The sequence below is a fragment of the Salvelinus namaycush genome, chromosome 4 (genome assembly GCF_016432855.1).
Source record: "Salvelinus namaycush isolate Seneca chromosome 4, SaNama_1.0, whole genome shotgun sequence".
Lineage (NCBI taxonomy): Eukaryota > Metazoa > Chordata > Actinopteri > Salmoniformes > Salmonidae > Salvelinus > Salvelinus namaycush.
In genome coordinates, this window is record NC_052310.1 from 22,989,043 (window position 1) to 23,010,367 (window position 21,325).

Below are 21,325 nucleotides of genomic sequence, written 5' to 3' on the forward strand. Positions count from 1 at the left end.
TCAATACAATGGGTGGGGCTAATGGGGGGGTCACAAACACTATCACGAATTAGATATTTTGAGACCAATGACCATCAAGGCATTTTTCCAGACATGTCACATGGTGATTGTCATGTGACCATTGGAAGCTGCGGCTTTGTGATTGTAGAGCGCAGCGTCCCTATTCTCTTGTAATTTGTCCTAAACGATCATTTCTATTAATTTCTTAAATTGTATTCTTATGAATTCATTCATGTCCTGCAAAGCATCGTCATGTCATCATCGAACTGTAACTGCATCCAAGACGGTACAGGTTGGTCATGTACTTCAATTTATCAGTCTAAGCCTCATTTTTAAAGTTAACCACCATTTACCAAACTCGGTCCTCAGGACCCCAAAGGGTGCACGTTTTGTTTATTTGCCCAAACACTACAAAATGATCGAAGCTTGATGTTTGGTTATTGATGATTTAAATCAGCTGTGTAGTGTTAAGGGAAAAACAAAACATGCACAACCCTTGGGGTCCCGAGGGCCGAGTGTGGTAAACCTAAAGGTGTATAAAAGAACAATTTTCATAAGGATAATATATTTGTTGTATAGGGTTAAATGAGAGAGCTGCATGTCATCTGTGAGTGCCCAGCATCGCAATATGATCATAATAGGCTAATTGTATGTCAATAATGCTTCCATTGCTGTATCGTACCTAGCCCAAGAATATACTAAATGTTATTTTCAGAGGCGAATTGACTCTGGCAGCCAAATAATCTATCTAAACGTGAATCGATCCTCAATTGTGGTACGGTTCTAGAAACATTAAGCGTTCTACTTTAATATCACCAAAATTATTTCACAAATGCACAATATACACTTATTGTACCCTGTTTTAACAGTTGCAGCCGGCAGTATTTTTCAGTTACAACTGTTGGAGCTGAGCGTTAAATATAAATAGGTCTAGTTGCCAGGCTGAAGAAGCAAGGACATGCACATTAAGAAAAGATGACACCCAGGCTATACGTACATTTATGACAGCTGGACGTACTATGGTCAGAAGGATGGAAGCAAAATAACTGATGACTGACACGTGAAACATAAGCATGTGAAAAGGGTTCTACCATCATTATAACCTAACCAAAAGCAGATATGAGCGTTAGTGGGCGTGAACAAGCAAGCTCTGAGATGAAAAGAAAATAATGGAGAAAGGTCAAGGGAAGCTATTTTCCTATAGAGGGAGGGGACTCTATAGGATTCTGTCTTTGCATAACGTATAAAGGCAGGACTCTGTAATATGAGAATTTAGTCTCTTTCCATGGAGGGGTTCGGCTCTGTTACGTTTGTGATATGGTCCTGGTCAGTTTTGCTACTATTAAAGTGTATATTGAATTCACAAGTTCTTGTAAGAGTATTATATTTCTGAAACAATTCTCCACGACACAACACGTTTGTGGCGTCCTTGTTCCCACACATGTGTTGGGAGACGCAGATAGCTAATTAGCACAGGTAGTCGCCTCCCACTTCCGTAAACAAACCGAGGTAAAAGTGGTTTTAGATTCAACAGACAGTCAACAGATATTCGCCAATAGCCATTTACAAATGTAAAAATCAATAACAAATTCGCCGTTGTCACAGAATCATCAAACTGGATATGATGTATTCTATAAATGTCTAGCATACTTTTACAACCTTTGTAAGAAATACATAACATCTATAAAATGCCATTTAAAGTTATATACATCAATAACGTTTTCACTGATTATGACATAATCATCAAACTAGGTATGATTTATTCTATAAATGTCTAGTATACTTTTTCAAACTTTGCTTTGAGTAGAAATTCCAGTTTGGATTTGATAGAAATACATGAAATCTCAAATATTGCATTTAAAGATGAAAAAATTGGTAACTAATTCAGTGATTGTCGCAGAAAAGTGAAAATATGCATTTATTTGCAATAACTTTAAAGAAATGTTAATTTCAAGGACAATTTGTTCTGTATAAAGTTAGACAATGTAAACATTGTACAACTTTATGTACAACTTTATGTAAATAATCTTAAATTGTATGCCAAATCAATGTTTGCATTTTTAGTGCAACAGTTCCACATTTTAAAGTAGTTACAAGGCACAACAGTCATTTATTTATAAGTCTTTAATTTAACAGCTGAGAGGCCCCTTCCAATAATTTTCTATTTTGGCTTTGTTGAAGTCCTTCTTTGTCATCCCCAGACAAGCTGAATGGTACCATCTCCTGAGGTAATAGATTCAACTATTGAACACTTACAGGCAAATGTTTAATACCCCGGTTATTCCCAGAACACATTCCGGAAAGTCTATAGAGTCAGTGGTCACTTTATTAGGTACAACTCCCTTTGCATCTGGAACAGCGTAAATTCAAAACAGTTGATGAAACTGGGAAAGGAGATAGACTGTTCAAGTTTTTAAGTCCAGTTGGAGTTTATTACAGTCATTACAAGTTTTGGAACTTTTCTGATTTACAAAATACCATGACAGACTGTGCTGTCATCTTGCACATTCTAAAGTTCAAACAAACAGTAACAGAATACCTGAATACTTCTCTGCATGCTTTAGTGTCTAGCAAGCCAAGACCACGGGACTTGGTGATGTAGGAGCAATTTATTTTCTTGAATAGGGTGGTGAACCTAATAAAGTGGCTACTGAGTGTAGATATCACAAACAATTCCTTTTGAGCAGTGTCTGTCTGTTATACATTTGATCAAAGGGTATAATGGTAAATCTGATCCATAAGTTCCTCATAGGCTCACTTGTGTATATATATAGAGTTGGAGGTAAAGGAAAAAAATATGAAACGAGGACATTAAAACACTGGCAGAATTCGTTCATCTACATCCATTCACATAAAATATGTATTTTAAAGTATAAATACCCTTCTAGGGTAGATTTTCTTGAGTACTTTTAACAGAGGTGATATTTACTTCAAATTGCATTCGCCCTATTGCTTAAGCCTATCAAGTTGTTTCATCTATATAAATGCTAGATGGAGGGGTTATGGTTTCTTCTGGACAGGGCCTATTGGTCTAACTATACTGGCCCATTAAGCACATGCCCAAGAGATATTATTATTTGGACAGTGGTTAGGGCATTCGTCATTGTTAATGGAGACCTGGGTTCCAGACCTGCTAGGAGAGTCACCCTACTTTCTCATTCTTAGCAATATACACTGAGTGTACAAAACATTAGGAACACCTTCCTCATTCATTTACACCTGCTTCTGCCCTCGGAACAGTCTCAGTTTGTTGGGGCATGGGCTCTACAAGGTATCAATTGTTCCACAGGGATGCTGGAACATTTTGACTCCAATGCTTCCCACAGTTGTGTCAAGTTGACTGGATGTCCTTTGGGTGGTGGACCATTTTTGATGCACAAGGGAAACTGTTGAGCTTAGAAAAACCCAGCAGCGTTGCAGTTCTTGACACACTCAAACCGGTGCACCTGGCACCTACTACCATAACGTGGTTAAAAAGGATCTTAAATCTTTTGTCTTGCCCATTCACCCTCAATGTCAGAAATACAATCCATGTCTCAAGGCTTAAAAATCCTTCTTTAACCTCTATTCGGCACATGTGACATAAAATTTGATTTGAGATGTAGGTGAGGAGACAAGTGTTGACCTGAAAGTGAAAGGCTTACAAGCCCTTAACCAACAATGCTTTAAGAAGTTAAGAAAATAAAAAGTGTTAAGTAAAAAATGTAAAATAGAAAATAAAAGTAAGAAATAATTAAACAGCAGCAGTAAAATAACAAGCGAGACTATATACAGGGGGTAACGGTACAGAGTCAATGTGCGGGGGCACCAGTTAGTCAGGCTAATTGAGGTAATATGTACATGTAGGTAGAGTTTATTTAACCAGGTAGGATAGTTGAGAACAAGTTCTCATTTACAATTGCGACCTGGCCAAGATAAAGCAAAAGCAGTTCGACACATACAACAACACAGAGTTACACATGGAATAAACAAACATACAGTACATCCTACCATACCTTTGTCTGTACATTATACCTTGAAGCTATTTTATCCCCCCCAGAAACCTCCTTTTACTCTCTGTTCCGGACATTCTAGACGACCAATTCTCATAGCTTTTAGCCGTACCCTTATCCTACTCCTCCTCTGTTCCTCTGGTGATGTAGAGGTGAATCCAGGCCCTGCAGTGCCTAGCTCCACTCCTATTCCCCAGGCTCTCTTTTTGATGACTTCTGTAACCATAATAGCCTTGGTTTCATGCATGTTAACATTAGAAGCCTCCTCCCTAAGTTTGTTTTATTCACTGCTTTAGCACACACTGCCAACCCGGATGTTCTAGCCGTGTCTGAATCCTGGCTTAGGAAGACCACCAAAAATTCTGAGATCTCCTTTCCTAACTACAACATTTTCAGACAAGATAAAACGGCCAAAGGGGCGGTGTTGCAATCTACTGCAAAGATAGCCCGCAGAGTTCTGTCGTACTATCCAGGTCTGTACCCAATCAAATCAAATCAAGTTTATTTTATATAGCCCTTCGTACATCAGCTAATATCTCGAAGTGCTGTACAGAAACCCAGCCTAAAACCCCAAACAGCAAGCAATGCAGGTGTAGAAGCACGGTGGCTAGGAAAAACTCCCTAGAAAGGCCAAAACCTAGGAAGAAACCTAGAGAGGAACCAGGCTATGAGGGGTGGCCAGTCCTCTTCTGGCTGTGCCAGGTGGAGATTATAACAGAACTATGCCAAGATGTTCAAAATGTTCATAAGTGACAAGCATGGTCAAATAATAATCATGAATAATTTTCAGTTGGCTTTTCATAGCCGATCATTAAGAGTTGAAAACAGCAGGTCTGGGACAGGTGCCGGTTCCATAACCGCAGGCAGAACAGTTGAAACTGGAATAGCAGCAAGGCCAGGTGGACTGGGGACAGCAAGGAGTCATCATGCCCGGTAGTCCTGACGTATGGTCCTAGGGCTCAGGTCCTCCGAGAGAGAGAAAGAAAGAGAGAAGGAGAGAATTAGAGAGAGCCAAGATTTTCAAAATGTTCATAAATGACAAGCATGGTCAAATAATAATCAGGAATAAATGTCAGTTGGCTTTTCATAGCCGATCATTAAGAGTTGAAAACAGCAGGTCTGGGACAGGTAGGGGTTCCGTAACCGCAGGCAGAACAGTTGAAACTGGAATAGCAGCAAGGCCAGGCGGACTGGGGACCCAAGCAATTAGAACTTCTACTTTTAAAAATTCACCTCTCTAAAAGCAAGTCTCTCACCGTTGCCGCCTGCTATAGACCACCCTCTGCCCCCAGCTGTGCTCTGGACACCATATGTGAACTGATTGCCCCCCATCTATCTTCAGAGCTCGTGCTGCTAGGCGACCTAAACTGGAACATGCTTAACACCCCAGCCATCCTACAATCTAAGCTTGATGCCCTCAATCTCACACAAATTATCAATGAACCTACCAGGTACCACCACAAAGCCGCAAACACGGGCACCCTCATAGATATCATCCTAACCAACTTGCCCTCTAAATACACCTCTGATGTTTTCAACCAAGATCTCAGCGATCACTGCCTCATTGCCTGCATCCGTAATGGGTCAGCGGTCAAACAACCTCCACTCATCACTGTCAAACGCTCCCTGAAACACTTCAGCGAGCAGGCCTTTCTAATCGACCTGGCCGGGGTATCCTGGAAGGATATTGATCTCATCCCGTCAGTAGAGGATGCCTGGTTATTTTTTTTAAATTCCTTCCTCACCATCTTAAATAAGCATGCCCCATTCAAGAAATTTAGAACCAGGAACAGATATAGCCCTTTGTTCTCTCCAGACCTGACTGCCCTTAACCAACACAAAAACATCCTATGGCGTTCTGCATTAGCATCGAACAGCCCCCGTGATATGCAACTTTTCAGGGAAGCTAGAAACCAATATACACAGGCAGTTAGAAAAGCCAAGGCTAGCTTTTTCAAGCAGAAATTTGCTTCCTGCAACACAAACTCAAAAACGTTCTAAGACAATGTAAAGTCCATGGAGAATAAGAACACCTCCTCCCAGCTGCCCACTGCACTGAGGACAGGAAACTCTGTCACCACCGATAAATCCACTATAATTGAGAATTTCAATAAGCATTTTTCTACGGCTGGCCATGCTTTCCACCTGGCTACCCCTACCCCGGTCAACAGCACTGCACCCCCCACAGCAACTCGCCCAAACCTTCCCCATTTCTCCTTCTCCCAAATCCAGTCAGCTGATGTTCTGAAAGAGCGGCAAAATCTGGACCCCTACAAATCAGCCGGGCTAGAGAATCTGGACCCTTTCTTTCTAAAATTATCTGCCGAAATTGTTGCAACCCCTATTACTAGCCTGTTCAACCTCTCTTTCGTGTCGTCTGAGATTCCCAAAGATTGGAAAGCAGCTGCGGTCATCCCCCTCTTCAAAGGGGGGGACACTTTTGACCCAAACTGCTACCGACCTATATCTATCCTACCCTGCCTTTCTAAGGTCTTCGAAAGCCAAGTCAACAAACAGATTACCGACCATTTCGAATCCCACCGCACCTTCTCCGCTATGCAATCTGGTTTCAGAGCTGGTCATGGGTGCACCTCAGCCACGCTCAAGGTCCTAAACGATATCCTAACCCGCCATCGATAAGAAAAAATACTGTGCAGCCGTATTCATTGACCTGGCCAAGGCTTTCGACTCTGTCAATCACCACATCCTCATCGGCACACTCGATAGCCTTGGTTTCTCAAATGATTGCCTCGCCTGGTTCACCAACTACTTCTCTGATAGAGTTCAGTGTGTCAAATTGGAGGCCTGTTGTCCGGGCCTCTGGCAGTCTCTATGGGGGTGCCACAGGGTTCAATTCTTGGACCTCATTTGCTCACATTGTATATACTTATTGTTTTCTACTGTATTATTGACTGTATGTTTGTTTTACTCCATGTGTAACTCTGTGTTGTTGTATGTGTCGAACTGCTTTGCTTTATCTTGGCCAGGTCGCAATTGTAAATGAGAACTTGTTCTCAACTTGCCTACCTGGTTAAATAAAGGTGAAAAAAATAAATAATAATAATACAGTAGAAAAATAAGTCTATATACAATGTGAGCAAATGAGGTGAGATAAGGGAGGCAAAGGCCAAAAAAAAAGCCCATGGTGGCGAAGTAAATACAATATAGCAAGTAAAACACCGCAATTGTAGATTTGCAGTGGAAGAATGTGCAAAGTAGAAATAATGGGGTGCAAAGGAGCTAAATAAATAAACAAATAAATACAGTAGGGGAAGGGGTAGTTGTTTGGGCTAAATTATAGATGGGCTATGTACAGGTGCAGTAATCTGAGCTGCTCTGACAGCTGGTGCTTAAAGCTAGTGAGGGAGATAAGTGTTTCCAGTTTCCGAGATTTTTGTAGTTCGTTCCAGTCATTGGCAGCAGAGAACTGGAAGGAGAGGCGGCCAAAGGAGGAATTGGTTTTGGGGGTGACCAGAGAGACATACCTGCTGGAGCGCGTGCTACAGGTGGGTGCTGCTATGGTGACCAGCGAGCTGAGATAAGGGGGGACTTTACCTAGCAGGGTCTTGTCAATGAGCCAGTGGGTTTGGCGACAAGTATGAAGCGAGGGCCAGCCAACGAGAGTGTACAGGTCGCAGTGGTGGGTAGTATATGGGGCTTTGGTGACAGAGCGGATGGCACTGTGATAGACTGCATCCAACTTGTTGAGTAGAGTGTTGGAGGCTATTTTGTAAATGACATCGCCGAAGTCGAGGACCGGTAGGATGGTCAGTTTTACGAGGGTATGTTTGGCAGCATGAGGGAAGGATGCTTTGTTGTGAAATAGGAAGCCGATTCTAGATTTAACTTTAGATTGGAGATGTTTGATGTGAGTCTGGAAGGAGAGTTTACAGTCTAACCAGACACCTAGCTATTTGTAGTTGTCCACATATTCTAAGTCAGAACCGTCCAGAGTAGTGATGCTGGACGGGCGGGCAGGTGCAGGCAGCGATCGGTTGAATAGCATGCATTTAGTTTTACTAGTATTTAAGAGCAGTTGGAGGCCACGGAAGGAGAGTTGTATGGCATTGAAGCTCGTCTGGAGGGTGGTTAACACAGCCAGAAGTATACAGAATGGTGGCGTCTGCGTAGAGGTGGATCAGAGACTCACCAGCAGCAAGAGCGACATCAATGATGTTTACAGAGACGAGAGTCGGCCCAAGAATTGAACCCTGTGGTACCCCCATAGAGACTGCCAGAGGCCCGGACAACAGGCCTCCGATTTGACACACTGAACTCTATCAGAGAAGTAGTTGGTGAACCAGGCGAGGCAATCATTTGAGAAACCAAGGCTATCGAGTGTGCCGATGAGGATGTGGTGATTGACAGAGTCGAAAGCCTTGGCCAGGTCAATGAATACGGCTGCACAGTATTGTTTCTTATCGATGGCGGTTAAGATATCGTTTAGGACTTTGAGCGTGGCTGAGGTGCACCCATGACCAGCTCAGAAACCAGATTGCATAGCGGAGAAGGTGCGGTGGGATTCGAAATGGTCGGTAATCTGTTTGTTGACTTGGCTTTCGAAGACCTTAGAAAGGCAGGGTAGGATAGATATAGGTCTGTAGCAGTTTGGGTCAATAGTGTCCCCCCCTTTGAAGAGGGGGATGACCGCAGCTGCTTTCCAATCCTTGGGAATCTCAGACGACACGAAAGAGAGTTTGAACAGGCTAGTAATAGGGGTTGCAACAATTTCGGCAGATCATTTTAGAAAGAAAGGGTCCAGATTGTCTAGCCCGGCTGATTTTTAGGGGTCCAGATTTTGCAGCTCTTTCAGAACATCATCTGACTGGATTTGGGAGAAGGAGAAATGGGGAAGGCTTGGGCGAGTTGCTGTGGGGGGTGCAGTGCTGTTGACCGGGGTAGGGGTAGCCAGGTGGAGAGCATGGCCAGCCGTAGAGAAATGCTTATTGAAGTTCTCAATTATAGTGGATTTATCGGTGGTGACAGTTTCCTGTCCTCAGTGCAGTGGGCAGCTGGGAGGAGGTGTTCTTATTCTCCATGGACTTTACAGTGTCCCAGACCTTTTTTGAGTTTGTGTTGTAGGAGGCAAATTTCTGCTTGAAAAAGCTAGCCTTGGCTTTTCTAACTGCCTGTGTATATTGGTTTCTAACTTCCCTGAAAGGTTGTTAAAGTGACTATGCCTAGATTATAAACAGAGAGTAGCAGCAGCGTAAATAGAGGGGTCTGGGTAGCCCATCTACACTGATTTGAAGTAGATTTAACAGGTGACATCAATAATGGATCATAACTTTCACCTTGTCAGTCTGTCATGAAAAGAGAAGGTGTTCCTAATGTTTTTCATGCTCAGTGTATGTTAATGTCATTATTTAGCAAGTTACAACACACCTACAGTATAGTTGGGCCCTGTCCTGTCCAGAAGAAACCATACCCCCTCCTCCCTAGGCACTTGTGTAGATCTGAAACAACTTGATAGGTGACAGGCTGTAAGTAATTGGGTGAATGCACTGAGGTATATCTCAGCTCTGTTAAAAGTACATTCAGGAAAAACTTTTATTGATCATAGAGATTCAGGAAAACAGGTTAACATGCCTAACCAACATTAGACAACTACACTGAAAACCATTAAAATGCCTAAATAAGTAGCCCTAAATCAAATCAATGATGAGACTAGTCAGATTAACCAATAAAGGTATTTCAGTTCATTAAAAATACCTTATTTACATAACTATTCAAACAAACCCTTTGCTATGAGTCTTGAAATTGAGCTCAGGTGCATCCTGTTTCCATTGATCATCCTTAAGATGTTTCTACAACTTGATTGGAGTCCAGCTATGGTAAATTCAATTGATTGGACATGATTTGGAAAGGCACACACCTGTCTATGTAAGGTCCCACAGTTGGCAGTTCATGTCAGAGCAAAAATCAAGCAATGAGGCTGAAGGAATCGTCCATATAGCTCCGCGACAGGTTTGTGTCGATTCACAGATCTGGGAAGGGTACCAAAACATTTCTGCAGCATTGAAGGTCCCCAAGAACACAGTGGCCTCCATCATTCTTAAATTGAGAATGAGCGGCCAGCTCTCTTCCTAGAGCTGCCCGCCCAGCCAAACTGAGCAATCGGGGGAGAAGGGCCTTGGTCAGGGGGAGCAGAGCTGACACAGCTCCAGAGTTCCTCTGTGGAGATGGGAGAACCTTCCAGAAGGACAACAATCTCTGCAGCACTCCACCAATCAAGCCGTTATGGTAGAGTGGCCAGACAGAAGCCACTCCTCAGTAAAAGGCACATGACAGCCCACTTGGAGTTTGCCAAAAGGCACCTAAATGACTCTCAGACCATGAGAAAAAGGATTCTGTGGTCTGATGAAACCAAGATTCAACTCTTTGGCCTGAATGCCAAGCGTCACGTCTGGAGGAAACCTGGCACCTCCCTACTGTGAAGCATGGTGGTGGCAGCATCATGTTGTGGGGATGTTTTTTAGCGTCAGGGACTGGGAGATTAGTCCAGATTGAGTGAAAGATGAATGGAGCAAAGTACAGCGAAATCCCTTGATGAAAACCTGATCCAGACCTCAGACTTGGGGTCGTTGTCAACAGGACAACGACCCCAAGCACACGGCCAAGACAACGCAGGAGTGGCTTCTGAACAAATACAGGTGTGCCAAGCTTGTAGCGTCATACCCAAGAAGACTCAGATGTAATTGCTGCCAAAGGTGCTTCAACAAAGTACTGAGTAAGGGGTCTGAATACTTATGTAAATTTGATATTTTGTTTTTTTTGTTTTAATACATTTACAAAATGTCTAAACCTTTTTTTGCTTTGTTATTTTGGGTCGATTGAGGGGGGGAAAAAATTATCAATTTTAGAATAAGGCTAACATAACAATGTGGAAAACTTTACTTTTTTATGAAATAGGCTATATCATACCTAGTGATCCAATGCATGCTTGAATTATATAATTATAGTAAAATTATAATACCACATCACTTTCCCACTTCCTCTTTTTCAGCAGCAATATCAAGCTTATGAATGCTCTTTTCAAATATGCCTTCCCTATGTTGTATGTAGAAACCCATGTCTGCCATTGATTCTCTCGCAGAGAAGGATGAGCCGTTCTCACCTGTGAGCAGCTACAGGTCCGATGACCTCAGTGGCGGGAACCCCCGGCTCACCGGTCTGGTAGGCTCAGAGCTCAGGCAGCAGCAGCAGGAGGAGGAGGCACTGCGGAGAAAGCTCAAGTACTTCTTCATGAGCCCCTGTGACAAGTACCACGCCAAAGGCCGCAAGCCCTTTAAACTGGTCCTGCAGCTGCTCAAGATCCTCATCGTCACTGTACAGGTGGGCCTTTACTGAACTGAAGAATTGGTATTCATGGGGCTTCTGTTGATTTTCATTGTTTTAACCTTTAATCCCCTGTCACTCCCTTCTCTAGTTAGTCCTGTTTGGCTTGAGTAACCAGATGGCGGTGACATTCAAGGAAGAGAACACAGCATCCTTCAAACACCTCTTCCTTAAAGACTACCGGGATGGCTCTTCAATGGCTATCCACACACAGAGTGAACTCTATAGCCATATTTATTATGCTGTAGATCAGGTACTAGTATCTCAGTACGCAACACTAAACAGAGACCCACAGATGAGTGACTTCTCAATCCTCTCATTTTGTTCTATGTAATGCCTTGTGTTATTAAATTATATTTTGTCTTCCTTGTCTGTCTATATGATGTCTCGCTATTAGTATAACTGTATGTTACCTATTCCATTCATCATCCTTTCTATTTTCTTTTCCTCAGTACCTGGCTCTACCACAGACATCAGTGGGGCGGTATGCATATGTGTGGGGTGAGGGTGTGAATGGGAGTGCCCTCTCTCTGTGCCAGCGGTACTACAAGAGGGGCATCATCGACCCCATCAACGACACCTTTGACATCGACCCCGAAGTGATCACCGGTACCCTGGCGGCATTATCCTTTTTTCTGTTCAATAAGTTGTCTATCAAATTCCCCCTCCATGTATTTCACATCAGTCTGTTGGTCTTGTTTTTTTTTTATCCACCGCCAGTTGTCTTTGGCCCGTTAGGAAGTAACTGTTAGTGAGTCAAAGCTCCACATATGTCAAGAGTTGCCCTCTAACCGTGCCCTACTTTCAGTGCTGAGAATAGATCCTGTCCATAAAAGCATTAACCATATAAGTGCTATTTCCACTAATATCAGCAAAATAATAGAGAGCTGGCCAAATGGACGTCTTCTATTCGATTCACCTGCTGATTTCACAAAGATAGTTCATTGGCACAGTTTTTTTTAATGTGTTTTGGCAACGGACCATTGTTTGAAATGTTATCAAAGCGGTTGAGTCAAGGTTGGCAACTAAACAGAAGTAGTTAAGATAAACTTGTATTTCAAAATGTTGAAGTTGTGAAAGTATTTTCCATTGGCTTTGGAAAGAAAGTGAATAACAGAATACTTGCACGTGTCAAATGTTCACTGAGTGTACAAAGTATTAGGAAGACCTGCTCTTTCCATGATGTAGACTGACCAGGGGAATCCAGGTGAAGCTATGTTCCCTTATTGTAGATGAAGGGGAGGAGACATGGATTGTGTATGTGTGCCATTCAGAGGGTGAATGGGCAAGACAAAAGATTTAAGTGCCTTTGAACGGGGTATGGTAGTAGGTGCCAAGTGCACCGGTTTGTGTCAAGAACTGCAAAGCTGCTGGGATTTTCATGCTCAACAGTTTCCCGTGTGTATCAAGAATGGTCCACCCAAAGGACATCCAGCCAACGTGACACAACTGGGGGGAGGGTGCAACACAATATTAGGAAGGTGTTCCTAATGTTTGGAATACTCTATGTAGATGCTTCTGGAAATAAATCTTCTCAACTTGCTTTTATGCCATCCTTCGGTCTTTTTCAGATTGCATTGGTGTGGACCCACTACCAGACCCCCCTCCTCCTGATTACAGTGACTACAAGAACTTCACTCTCCAGTTTCACAAGTGAGACACACAATGGTCTCCCTTGCTCCCTCTCCCCTTTTATTCTTGCATGCAATTCGTCATGGGGTTTTGAATCCCATTTTTGTAATTTTGTCAGTCCTTATGTTAATATTGCTTATGGTAATGCTTATATAACTCGAGTCGTTTCAACATTACATATCAACATGGAACATTACTGGGTAACATCACTTCTCTATTGAGATTACATGCATGCATTCCTCTTACTGGATCTTGTCTCTCGTCTTCTTCTGCTTGGTCTCCAGGCTGATCAATGTGACCATTCAGTTCCAGCTGAAGGCCATCAACATCCAGACCATCATCAACAATGAGATCCCTGACTGCTACACCTTTGCTATTATGGTGAGATTACCTACCAATTTCCCCTGAACAGCCCAGTTTCCCCTATATGCATTTAAATTGTGGCCGCCACAAATGTTTTAAAATGTTTTTAGTGTAAACTTCAGCGACTAAATACAGATATAATGTATGTAGAAAATATAGGATGGCGCAATATATTTTAAAATAAGATCATATTTGAGAACTAACAATCACCAAAAAGAAACTAGGTAGTCATGGCATGTGGCCCCCACTGATTTTGTTATAATTTGAGTCACTCCGATGGCATAAGAACACGGCGTAAACCATGGCGAAATGTGTAGAAGTGCAGGAAATTAGCTTTAAAACAGCAAAATTGTCTCCGCGGCCAAGAGGTGGGCCTCTAAAACCGTGTCATTGGCCATGCCCACTAGCACGCCACACCCCTTCGCCCAACTTTGCCACCGCAGCTGAAAAAATTCATAAGGGAAACACTGCAGCTCCATACAGCCCACTGTATCTTAGACAGCTGTTATAAAGCCAGGGTTTGTGTTGTAGCTGAGTTTAGTGTGTGTATTGTGGCTGCTGTCAGGTTGTCCTGGATAACAAGGCTCACAGCGGCAGAGTGAAGATCAGCCTGCTCAACCATGCCTCCATCAAGAAGTGCAAAGACCCCAACGTGTGGGGACATGGTGAGAGAGCGAGGATGGGGGGGGGGGGGGGGTACTGCTTGAGATTGATTCACTTCTTTCCTTCTGTTCCTTACTAGCTGTTTGTCTCTTCCTTCCCTTCACTCCCTGACTTAATTAATTCAAACACCCCTCTCTTCTTCCTCCTATAGCGGAGAACTATGCACGGGAGGCTTTTGACGTGCTGGTGGCCATAGTGTGTCTGCTGTCCCTGCTGCTGTGTGGTCGTTCCATCCTCAGAGGAGTCATCCTACAACATGTAAGCCCAAGGCTGAGCCCCAAAAGTCTAAAATGTTGTTACATTGTAATTTATATGAACAAAAATATAAATGCAACAATTTTAAAATATTTTACTTATAGTTCATAGAAGGAAATCAGTCAATTTAAATTCATTAGGCCCTAATCTATGGATTTCACAAAACTAACAAACAAATGATAGTCCCACTAAGCGCAAACCATATGGGATGGCGTATCGCTGCAGAATGCTGTGGAGCCATGCTGGTTAAGTGTGCCTTGAATTCTAAATAAATCACAGACAGTGTCACCAGCAAAGCATCCCCACACCGCTTCCTCCATGCTTCACGGTTGGAACCACACATGCGGAGATCATCCGTTCACCTACTCTGCGTCTCACAAAGACACGGCGGTTGGAACCAAAAATCTCAAATTTGTACTCATCAGATCAAAGGACAGATTTCCACCGGTCTAATGTCCATTGCTTGTTTCTTGGCCCAAGCAAGTCGCTTCTTCTTATTCATGTCCTTCAGTAGTGGTTTCTTCGCAGCAATTCGACCATGAAGGTCTGATTTCATGGAGTCTACACTGAACAGTTGATGTTGAGATGTCTCTTACTTGACCTATGTGAAGCATTTATTTGGGTTGCAATTTTTAAGGTGCAGTTAACTGCAGAGGAATTTATCCTCTGCAGCAGAGGTAACTCTGGTTCTTCTTTTCCTTTGGCGGTACTCATGAGAGCCAGTTTCATCATAGCGCTTGATGGTTTTTGCGACTGCACTTGAAGAAACGTTTAAAGTTCTTGAAATTTTCCAGCATTGACTGACCTTCATGTCTTAAGTAATGATAGACTGTTTCTCTTTGCTTATTTGATCTGTTCTTGCCATAATATGGACTTGGTCTTTTACCAAATAGGGCTATCTTCTGTATACCACCCTACCTTGTCACCACATAACTGATTGGCTCAACCGCAATAAGAAGGTTAAGAAATTCCACAAATTAACTTTTAACAATGCACACCTGTTCATTGAAATGCATTCCAGGTGACTACCTCGTGAAGCTGCTTGAGAGAATGCCAAGAGTGTTCAAAGCTGTCATCAAGGCAAAGGGTGGTTACTTTGAAGAATTTCAAATCTAAAATATATTTTGGTTTGTTTAACACTTTTTTTTTTTTTGGTTACTACATGATTCCATATGTGTTATTTCATAGTTTTGATGTCGTCAATATTATTCTACAATGTAGAAAATAGTAAAAATAAAGAAACCCTTTAATGAGTAGGTGTCAACTTGCTACCCCATTTTCAAATCAATCAAATTTCATATCAATTTCATATCAATCAAATTCATATCAAATGTATTTATAAAGCCCTTTTTATATCAGCCGATGTCACAAAGTGCTATACAGAAACCCAGCCTAAAAGCCCAAACAGCAAGCAATACAGATGTAGAAGCACGGTGGCTAGGAAAAACTCCCTTGAAAGGCAGGAACCTAGGAAGAAACCTAGAGAGGAACCAGGCTCTGAGGTGTGGCCAGTCCTCTTCTGGCTGTGCCGGGTCAAGATTTATAACAGTACATGGCCAAGATGTTCAAACGTTCATAGATGACCAGCAGGATCAAATAATAATAATCATAGTGGTTGTAGAGGTTGTAACAGGTCAGCACCTCCGGAGTAAATGTCAGTTGGCTTTTCATAGCTGATCATTCTGAGTTAGAGACAGCAGGTGTGGTAGAGCGAGAATCGAAAACAGCAGGTCCGAGACAAGATAGCACGTCAGGTGAACAGGTCAGGGTTCCTTAACCGCAGGCAGAACAGTTGAAACTGGAGCAGCAGCACGACCAGGTGGACTGGGGACAGCAAGGCCATATCAGGCGACACCTAGTTTGGGAACCGCTGGTTTATTCTGTTCATTTGTCTGTCCCGTCTCTCTGTGTGTTTCTGACAGGAGTATGTCCAGTTCTTCAGACACAGACTGAATCACAGTGTGTGCTGGGCAGACAGGTTGGAGTTCATTAACGGCTGGTTCATCCTGCTCATCATCAGTGACCTGCTCACCATCACCGGCAGCTTCATCAAGATTGGCATAGAGTCCAAGGTAATACAGAACAATGCATTGCTTTTAGTTTCATATCTTTCCAGGCCTGCGCCAGTCCCCCCACCATTGGAATTAGACAGAGCAAATAATATAATTATTAATACAAATAATTGAATTGACTCTGTCCTTCAGAACATGTCGTTGTATGATGTGTGTGGGATTCTGCTCGGTACCTCCACTCTGCTGGTGTGGGTGGGAGTCCTCCGCTACCTCAGTTTCTTCCAGAAGTACAATGTGAGTGACATAATCAGTCACACAAAAATGCACACATTGACATTTAAGTTGAATGGCTTTCTGAGGAGGTTTTGTGTCACTTCCCACCTCTTTTTTTTCTTTTTCCATGTGTAAATTAGTCTTACGTTTTCTCTCTTCCTCATTCTCAGATCCTGATTGTGACGCTGCGGGCTGCCTTCCCTAATGTAATCCGCTTCTGCCTCTGTGTAGCTGCCATATACCTGGGTTATTGCTTCTGTGGCTGGATCGTGCTGGGTCCTTACCATACCAAGGTATTTGGGCATGGACAGGACGCACACACATGTATTTGTGTATTTTTATTATTCATTAAAAAATCCCAAATTGCTGAAACTGTGAAAAATAAATGTGTTCTAATACACCAACTCATCCTCTCTGTCCCCGCAGTTCCGCTCTCTGTCCATGGTGTCAGAGTGCCTGTTTTCTCTGATCAACGGGGATGATATGTTTGTGACGTTTGCTGAGATGCAGAAGAGTGGCACGCTGGTGTGGGTGTTCAGCCAGGTCTACCTCTACACCTTCATCTCCCTCTTCATCTACATGGTGCTCTCCCTCTTCATTGCTCTCATCACCGGAGCCTACGATGCCATCATGGTACTGTGGGAGGGGAGGGATGAAGGATGAGGGAAGCGATAGAAGGGGAGGATGAGCGATGGCGGGTGGAATGAGTGAATGGAGAAATGCAGGACAGATGATTTAGTGACATTAAAATAAAAGATGAAGTGTTGATGAGTGCCATATGGAAAAAAAGGGTGCAATGGACATGAAGTAGGATGGAAGAGGATTCTTTACAATAGTTTTTATCGAAGCACTCTGTCTCTCTACAGGCCCAAACCCAGGAGCCGATGCACATCACAGACCTGCATGCTTTCATAGCAGAGTGTACTGATACACCTTGCTCTGGAAAGTTCCGTGGCCCAGAGGCATCCTCCTGTTCATTCTTCTGCTGCTGTGACTGAAGAGAGAGTGAGTATGTTTGTGTGTCATTCAGGGTTTGATGTTTTTGTCTTTGAAGTAATCTCAATTCCATTGACATAGATTGGTTATTTCTCCATTTCAGATCCACCAGTGGGAGGATGTCTTCTTGGTGATCAGACCAACACTGTCCTATGTAGGATGTGGCACGTCGGTGCATTTAAATTCAGACGGGTACAGTACAACGTACATGTTACTAACTGCTGTAGATCGCACATTAATATTTAATATGCCAGTTCATTGGGTTTTTATAGCTAACAAGTTACATTCATATGGCTAGCACGTTCTGCTAGCTAATTCATGACTGTAATACTGCAATATAGCTAGCTGTCCTTTCAGAGAGGAAACTGATTTTGCACAACATACTGTATATCTGAATATGTTTTACTAAATAGGAGTTTTATTTATGGTGCAGTTTTGATTTATATTGTTGATAAGCCTTTGTTGAATTGGGACTGCATGACCCTATGACTGAGGGACGGCAATGGTTTAATTATGCTTTACTGTGCCTGGGGGCCCTGAACATTATGATTGTCCTTTTGAATCATGTTTGACAGAGACACACACTAACAGACAGGCTGAAACATGCACACCATTATGTACTGTATTTTTAGTGAAGGCTACTCACACTTTGGTCCTTTGTTCCCTTCTCCTCCTCTGGATGATATGACTACATGTTCAAGGACAGGACCTGCAGCCATAGTTAGTCATCAATATGTATGAAGCCTTTGGTGTAAAGAGACAGGTGACTCTGACCTGAACACCAATGCACTGCAAGACCGCAATAGTGGGTTTTATAGTGCACTGTACAGACTCCATTTTGCTGAAGAAAAGACACATTTTTTATTTTTAACAATGCTAAATGTTTTAACCACCCTTATTAATTATTTTGTTGGATGACTGTTGCACCTGACTGAAATACAAGGCCAGTAAAGGATTATTTTATGAGATATATCTGACATTGTTATATTGAATTCAGTGTTAATTTATTCAATCTCTCTCCGGGCAAATTAATTCTGCAAACCAGTATGTGGTCCAAATCATGATTCACTGAAAGGAAAGGGACTGAATTATCATATTTTATCTGTTTTATTTGAAAAACCTTTTTAAGTGATAATCTAATTTCATTGTATGAAATGTTATGAAAGCTTATAGTGATGTTCATTAGGAGAAAAAAGGACTCTCATTGCACAAGATTCGTAAGCGATCAAAAGGAAGGGAAGAGTTGTCAGTATAGGACAAATAGAGAAATCATTGATGTGTACCCAGAATGGGCTGTTTCTGGTGACGGTGCTTTTCCATGACATGTTTTCAAAAGTGATTTATTCAAGTATGTGTTGATGACCAGAATTATTTTATTTTTTTTCCTTCCCATTCTTTGAATGTTTTTACTTAGTACATTTATCTTGCTTGAGATTATCAGGTACGCATATACGATGAGCCGTGAGGACAGAACTTGAAGCGGTGCTAAATGTCTCATGGCATGCAGCACAGTGGCGTAGCAGATTACTTGTAAGGATTGTTGTAGTAGTAGTGTATTTCTTAACTACATGTGTTTTATACTCTGCTAACGTGATAATTTCTGATGTTTTACTTTTTGTTTTAAAAATGTTATGGACTGATACTAATAATTTTAGTATGGCCAAATTGCTCAACATCAAAGTTTTGGATGAGAATCTCACTTGTACATATTGATTTACTTTTTTTTATTTTTTAAGCTGTTTTTTCATTACATTGCATTTCTGTGCCACCTCTCTGGCTAATGCCAGTAAACCACCTCCAATAAAAACTATTGAAAGCGTACTGCTTATTTCTACCAAGCAGAGTCCTAATTTCTGGTGATGTGGTCCATGTTGTCGCTTTTCTGCTCTCTCTCGTCAAGGACATTTTACATTTAGTACTCTTCATGGTCAATGAGGCAGAACAACCATTTACTTTTGTCAGTTATGTCGGTTGAGTGCTCAACCTGTTATGAACTTTTAAAGGGTAATGTAACAAACTTGCTTGAAGACAGTTTTCTATGTATATGGATTCATGGTGAATTGTACTTGATCAGATCATCATTGCTTCTCATCTTCATGCCAGGGCCTGCCCAGTACAGTGCCCCTGTGACTGTGGTGGTATGATAGCACCACTAGAGGGAGAAAGGAGCCTCTTGTCTGACTCTACATAACCTCTACCAGCCAGCAAGTCAAAGAAAATCAATAGCTGTCTGAGGCCATAGAGAAAACAGGAACAAAGGGGATGAGAGGTAAATGGTTTAAAGTACCTTGTTAAGGGGCCAAAATTTACCACACGCCAGTACACTTGCACATCGCAAAAACAAAAGATAAGTGAAAGGAGATCATGGCTGACGTGAGTAGATAAATGCACATAATTGAAAAAGTACACATGTCAAGATGGGGAGGGAAGATCAGTGCAGAGATCTGCACAGTCAGTGCTCTTAATGTAGCTTCGTCTGAGTGGTATAGAGGAGAGGGGGCCCATGTCCGATTCCCTTAGTAGCTGCATGCATTATTAACGGCAGGATTCAGCCAGAAAGGGCTGGGAAGCACTTCCACTAACCCATCAACCAGAAACAGGTCTGCCTGGACTTCATCAGGTTTCAGGGTAACAAATCCAATTAAACAGAAAGTTCTCTAAAGCTAGCCACATGAGACATGAGGCCCCCTCTATTTTAGTGTTTAGAGTGAAACTAGGTGATAACATGAGTTGTGGATTTTACTTGGCTGTGTGCATAATGCAATTGTATGATACAGCAATCTTTGTTTATCTGAAATGTTCTATCATGACATTTTGTTTTAACAAACGTTAATGTCGCAGTGAGATTAGGTTATAATTGACTAGTAAGTAAGTATAGTATAGTCAGTGGTGTATGTGTTACACGTTCTTCATGTGTGTTAGTATGCAGCATGTTAATGTAATGCTGTGTTGGCACGTTCTGTTCTCCTGGGAACCCATGCTCACACAGAACAGAAGCAGGTGCACTGCTGGCGTGTGCTAACTTGTGAACATGGTATTCAGAGGCATGTAATGATGAACAGGCTACCATGTACTGTGTGCCGTGTTGTAATGTTTACGTCCTAGATATTCTAAGTCCATTTCTCGACCAGAAACACGTGTCTGTGAATGTCCTTTGAGGATATAGACTATGTCTGAAAAGATGGGTGTCTCCCTTCTTCTTTTTGCACAATACCTGCTTCCTCCTTTGTGTGATTTGACTGATATGAGAACAGCCTGTGTACAGCACTCAAGCTTGTGTGTGTGTCACTCTGTGTGTCTGCTCGCAGGTGTTAGTGTGTATTCCTTGTTAAAGTTAGCGCAACAACATCCAGAGGCTTGGCTTTGTTTGACTGACTGACTGCGCCAGTTATTTTGTACTGCGTTGCCCCAGCTGGGCTGCTGGCCAAGGGGAAACAACAATGAGATAAATAACAGGGGGACTAGGTGGCGAGTACACTGCCCTGCCCCTTCCTGTCTCCACTGCAGCGCACCACAGCCTGTGTGAAAAAAAACTTCCTCTCTTTGTTGTGCCTGTTTCACCAAGCCAATACGTCCATCTCTGGCAGGCCGAACCTAGTATAGGACCCCCAAACTCCCACCCTCTTTTCCTTGCCTTTCTCTGTTTTTCCTCTCCCTCTCTTTACTGTGTGTGATAGTTCTTGTGTGTGTGGGGGTACCTCTGTTTTAGTGTGTTTGCTATGTTTTTACGTCTCTGCTTCCCTCACAATACATTTCCTTCACTACATTTCTACTGTCTGCTTGACGTGTGTGTGTTTATTG

At 42.4% G+C, this 21,325-nt stretch overlaps 1 protein-coding gene across 1 annotated transcript; it reads left to right on the plus strand.

The window, feature by feature from the left end:
• Nucleotides 1-136: 136 nt before the first annotated feature.
• mcoln1b (mucolipin TRP cation channel 1b) lies at nt 137-19,362 on the plus strand. The gene is made up of 14 exons (XM_038991492.1): nt 137-292; nt 11,089-11,327; nt 11,422-11,583; nt 11,783-11,939; nt 12,902-12,983; nt 13,247-13,343; nt 13,891-13,990; nt 14,140-14,246; nt 16,166-16,315; nt 16,448-16,549; nt 16,699-16,821; nt 16,955-17,161; nt 17,395-17,533; nt 17,628-19,362. The coding sequence occupies exons 1-13, from the start codon at nt 253-255 to the stop codon at nt 17,524-17,526; spliced, it is 1,698 nt and encodes a 565-aa protein (XP_038847420.1). The 5' UTR covers nt 137-252; the 3' UTR covers nt 17,527-17,533; nt 17,628-19,362.
• Nucleotides 19,363-21,325: the final 1,963 nt, after the last annotated feature.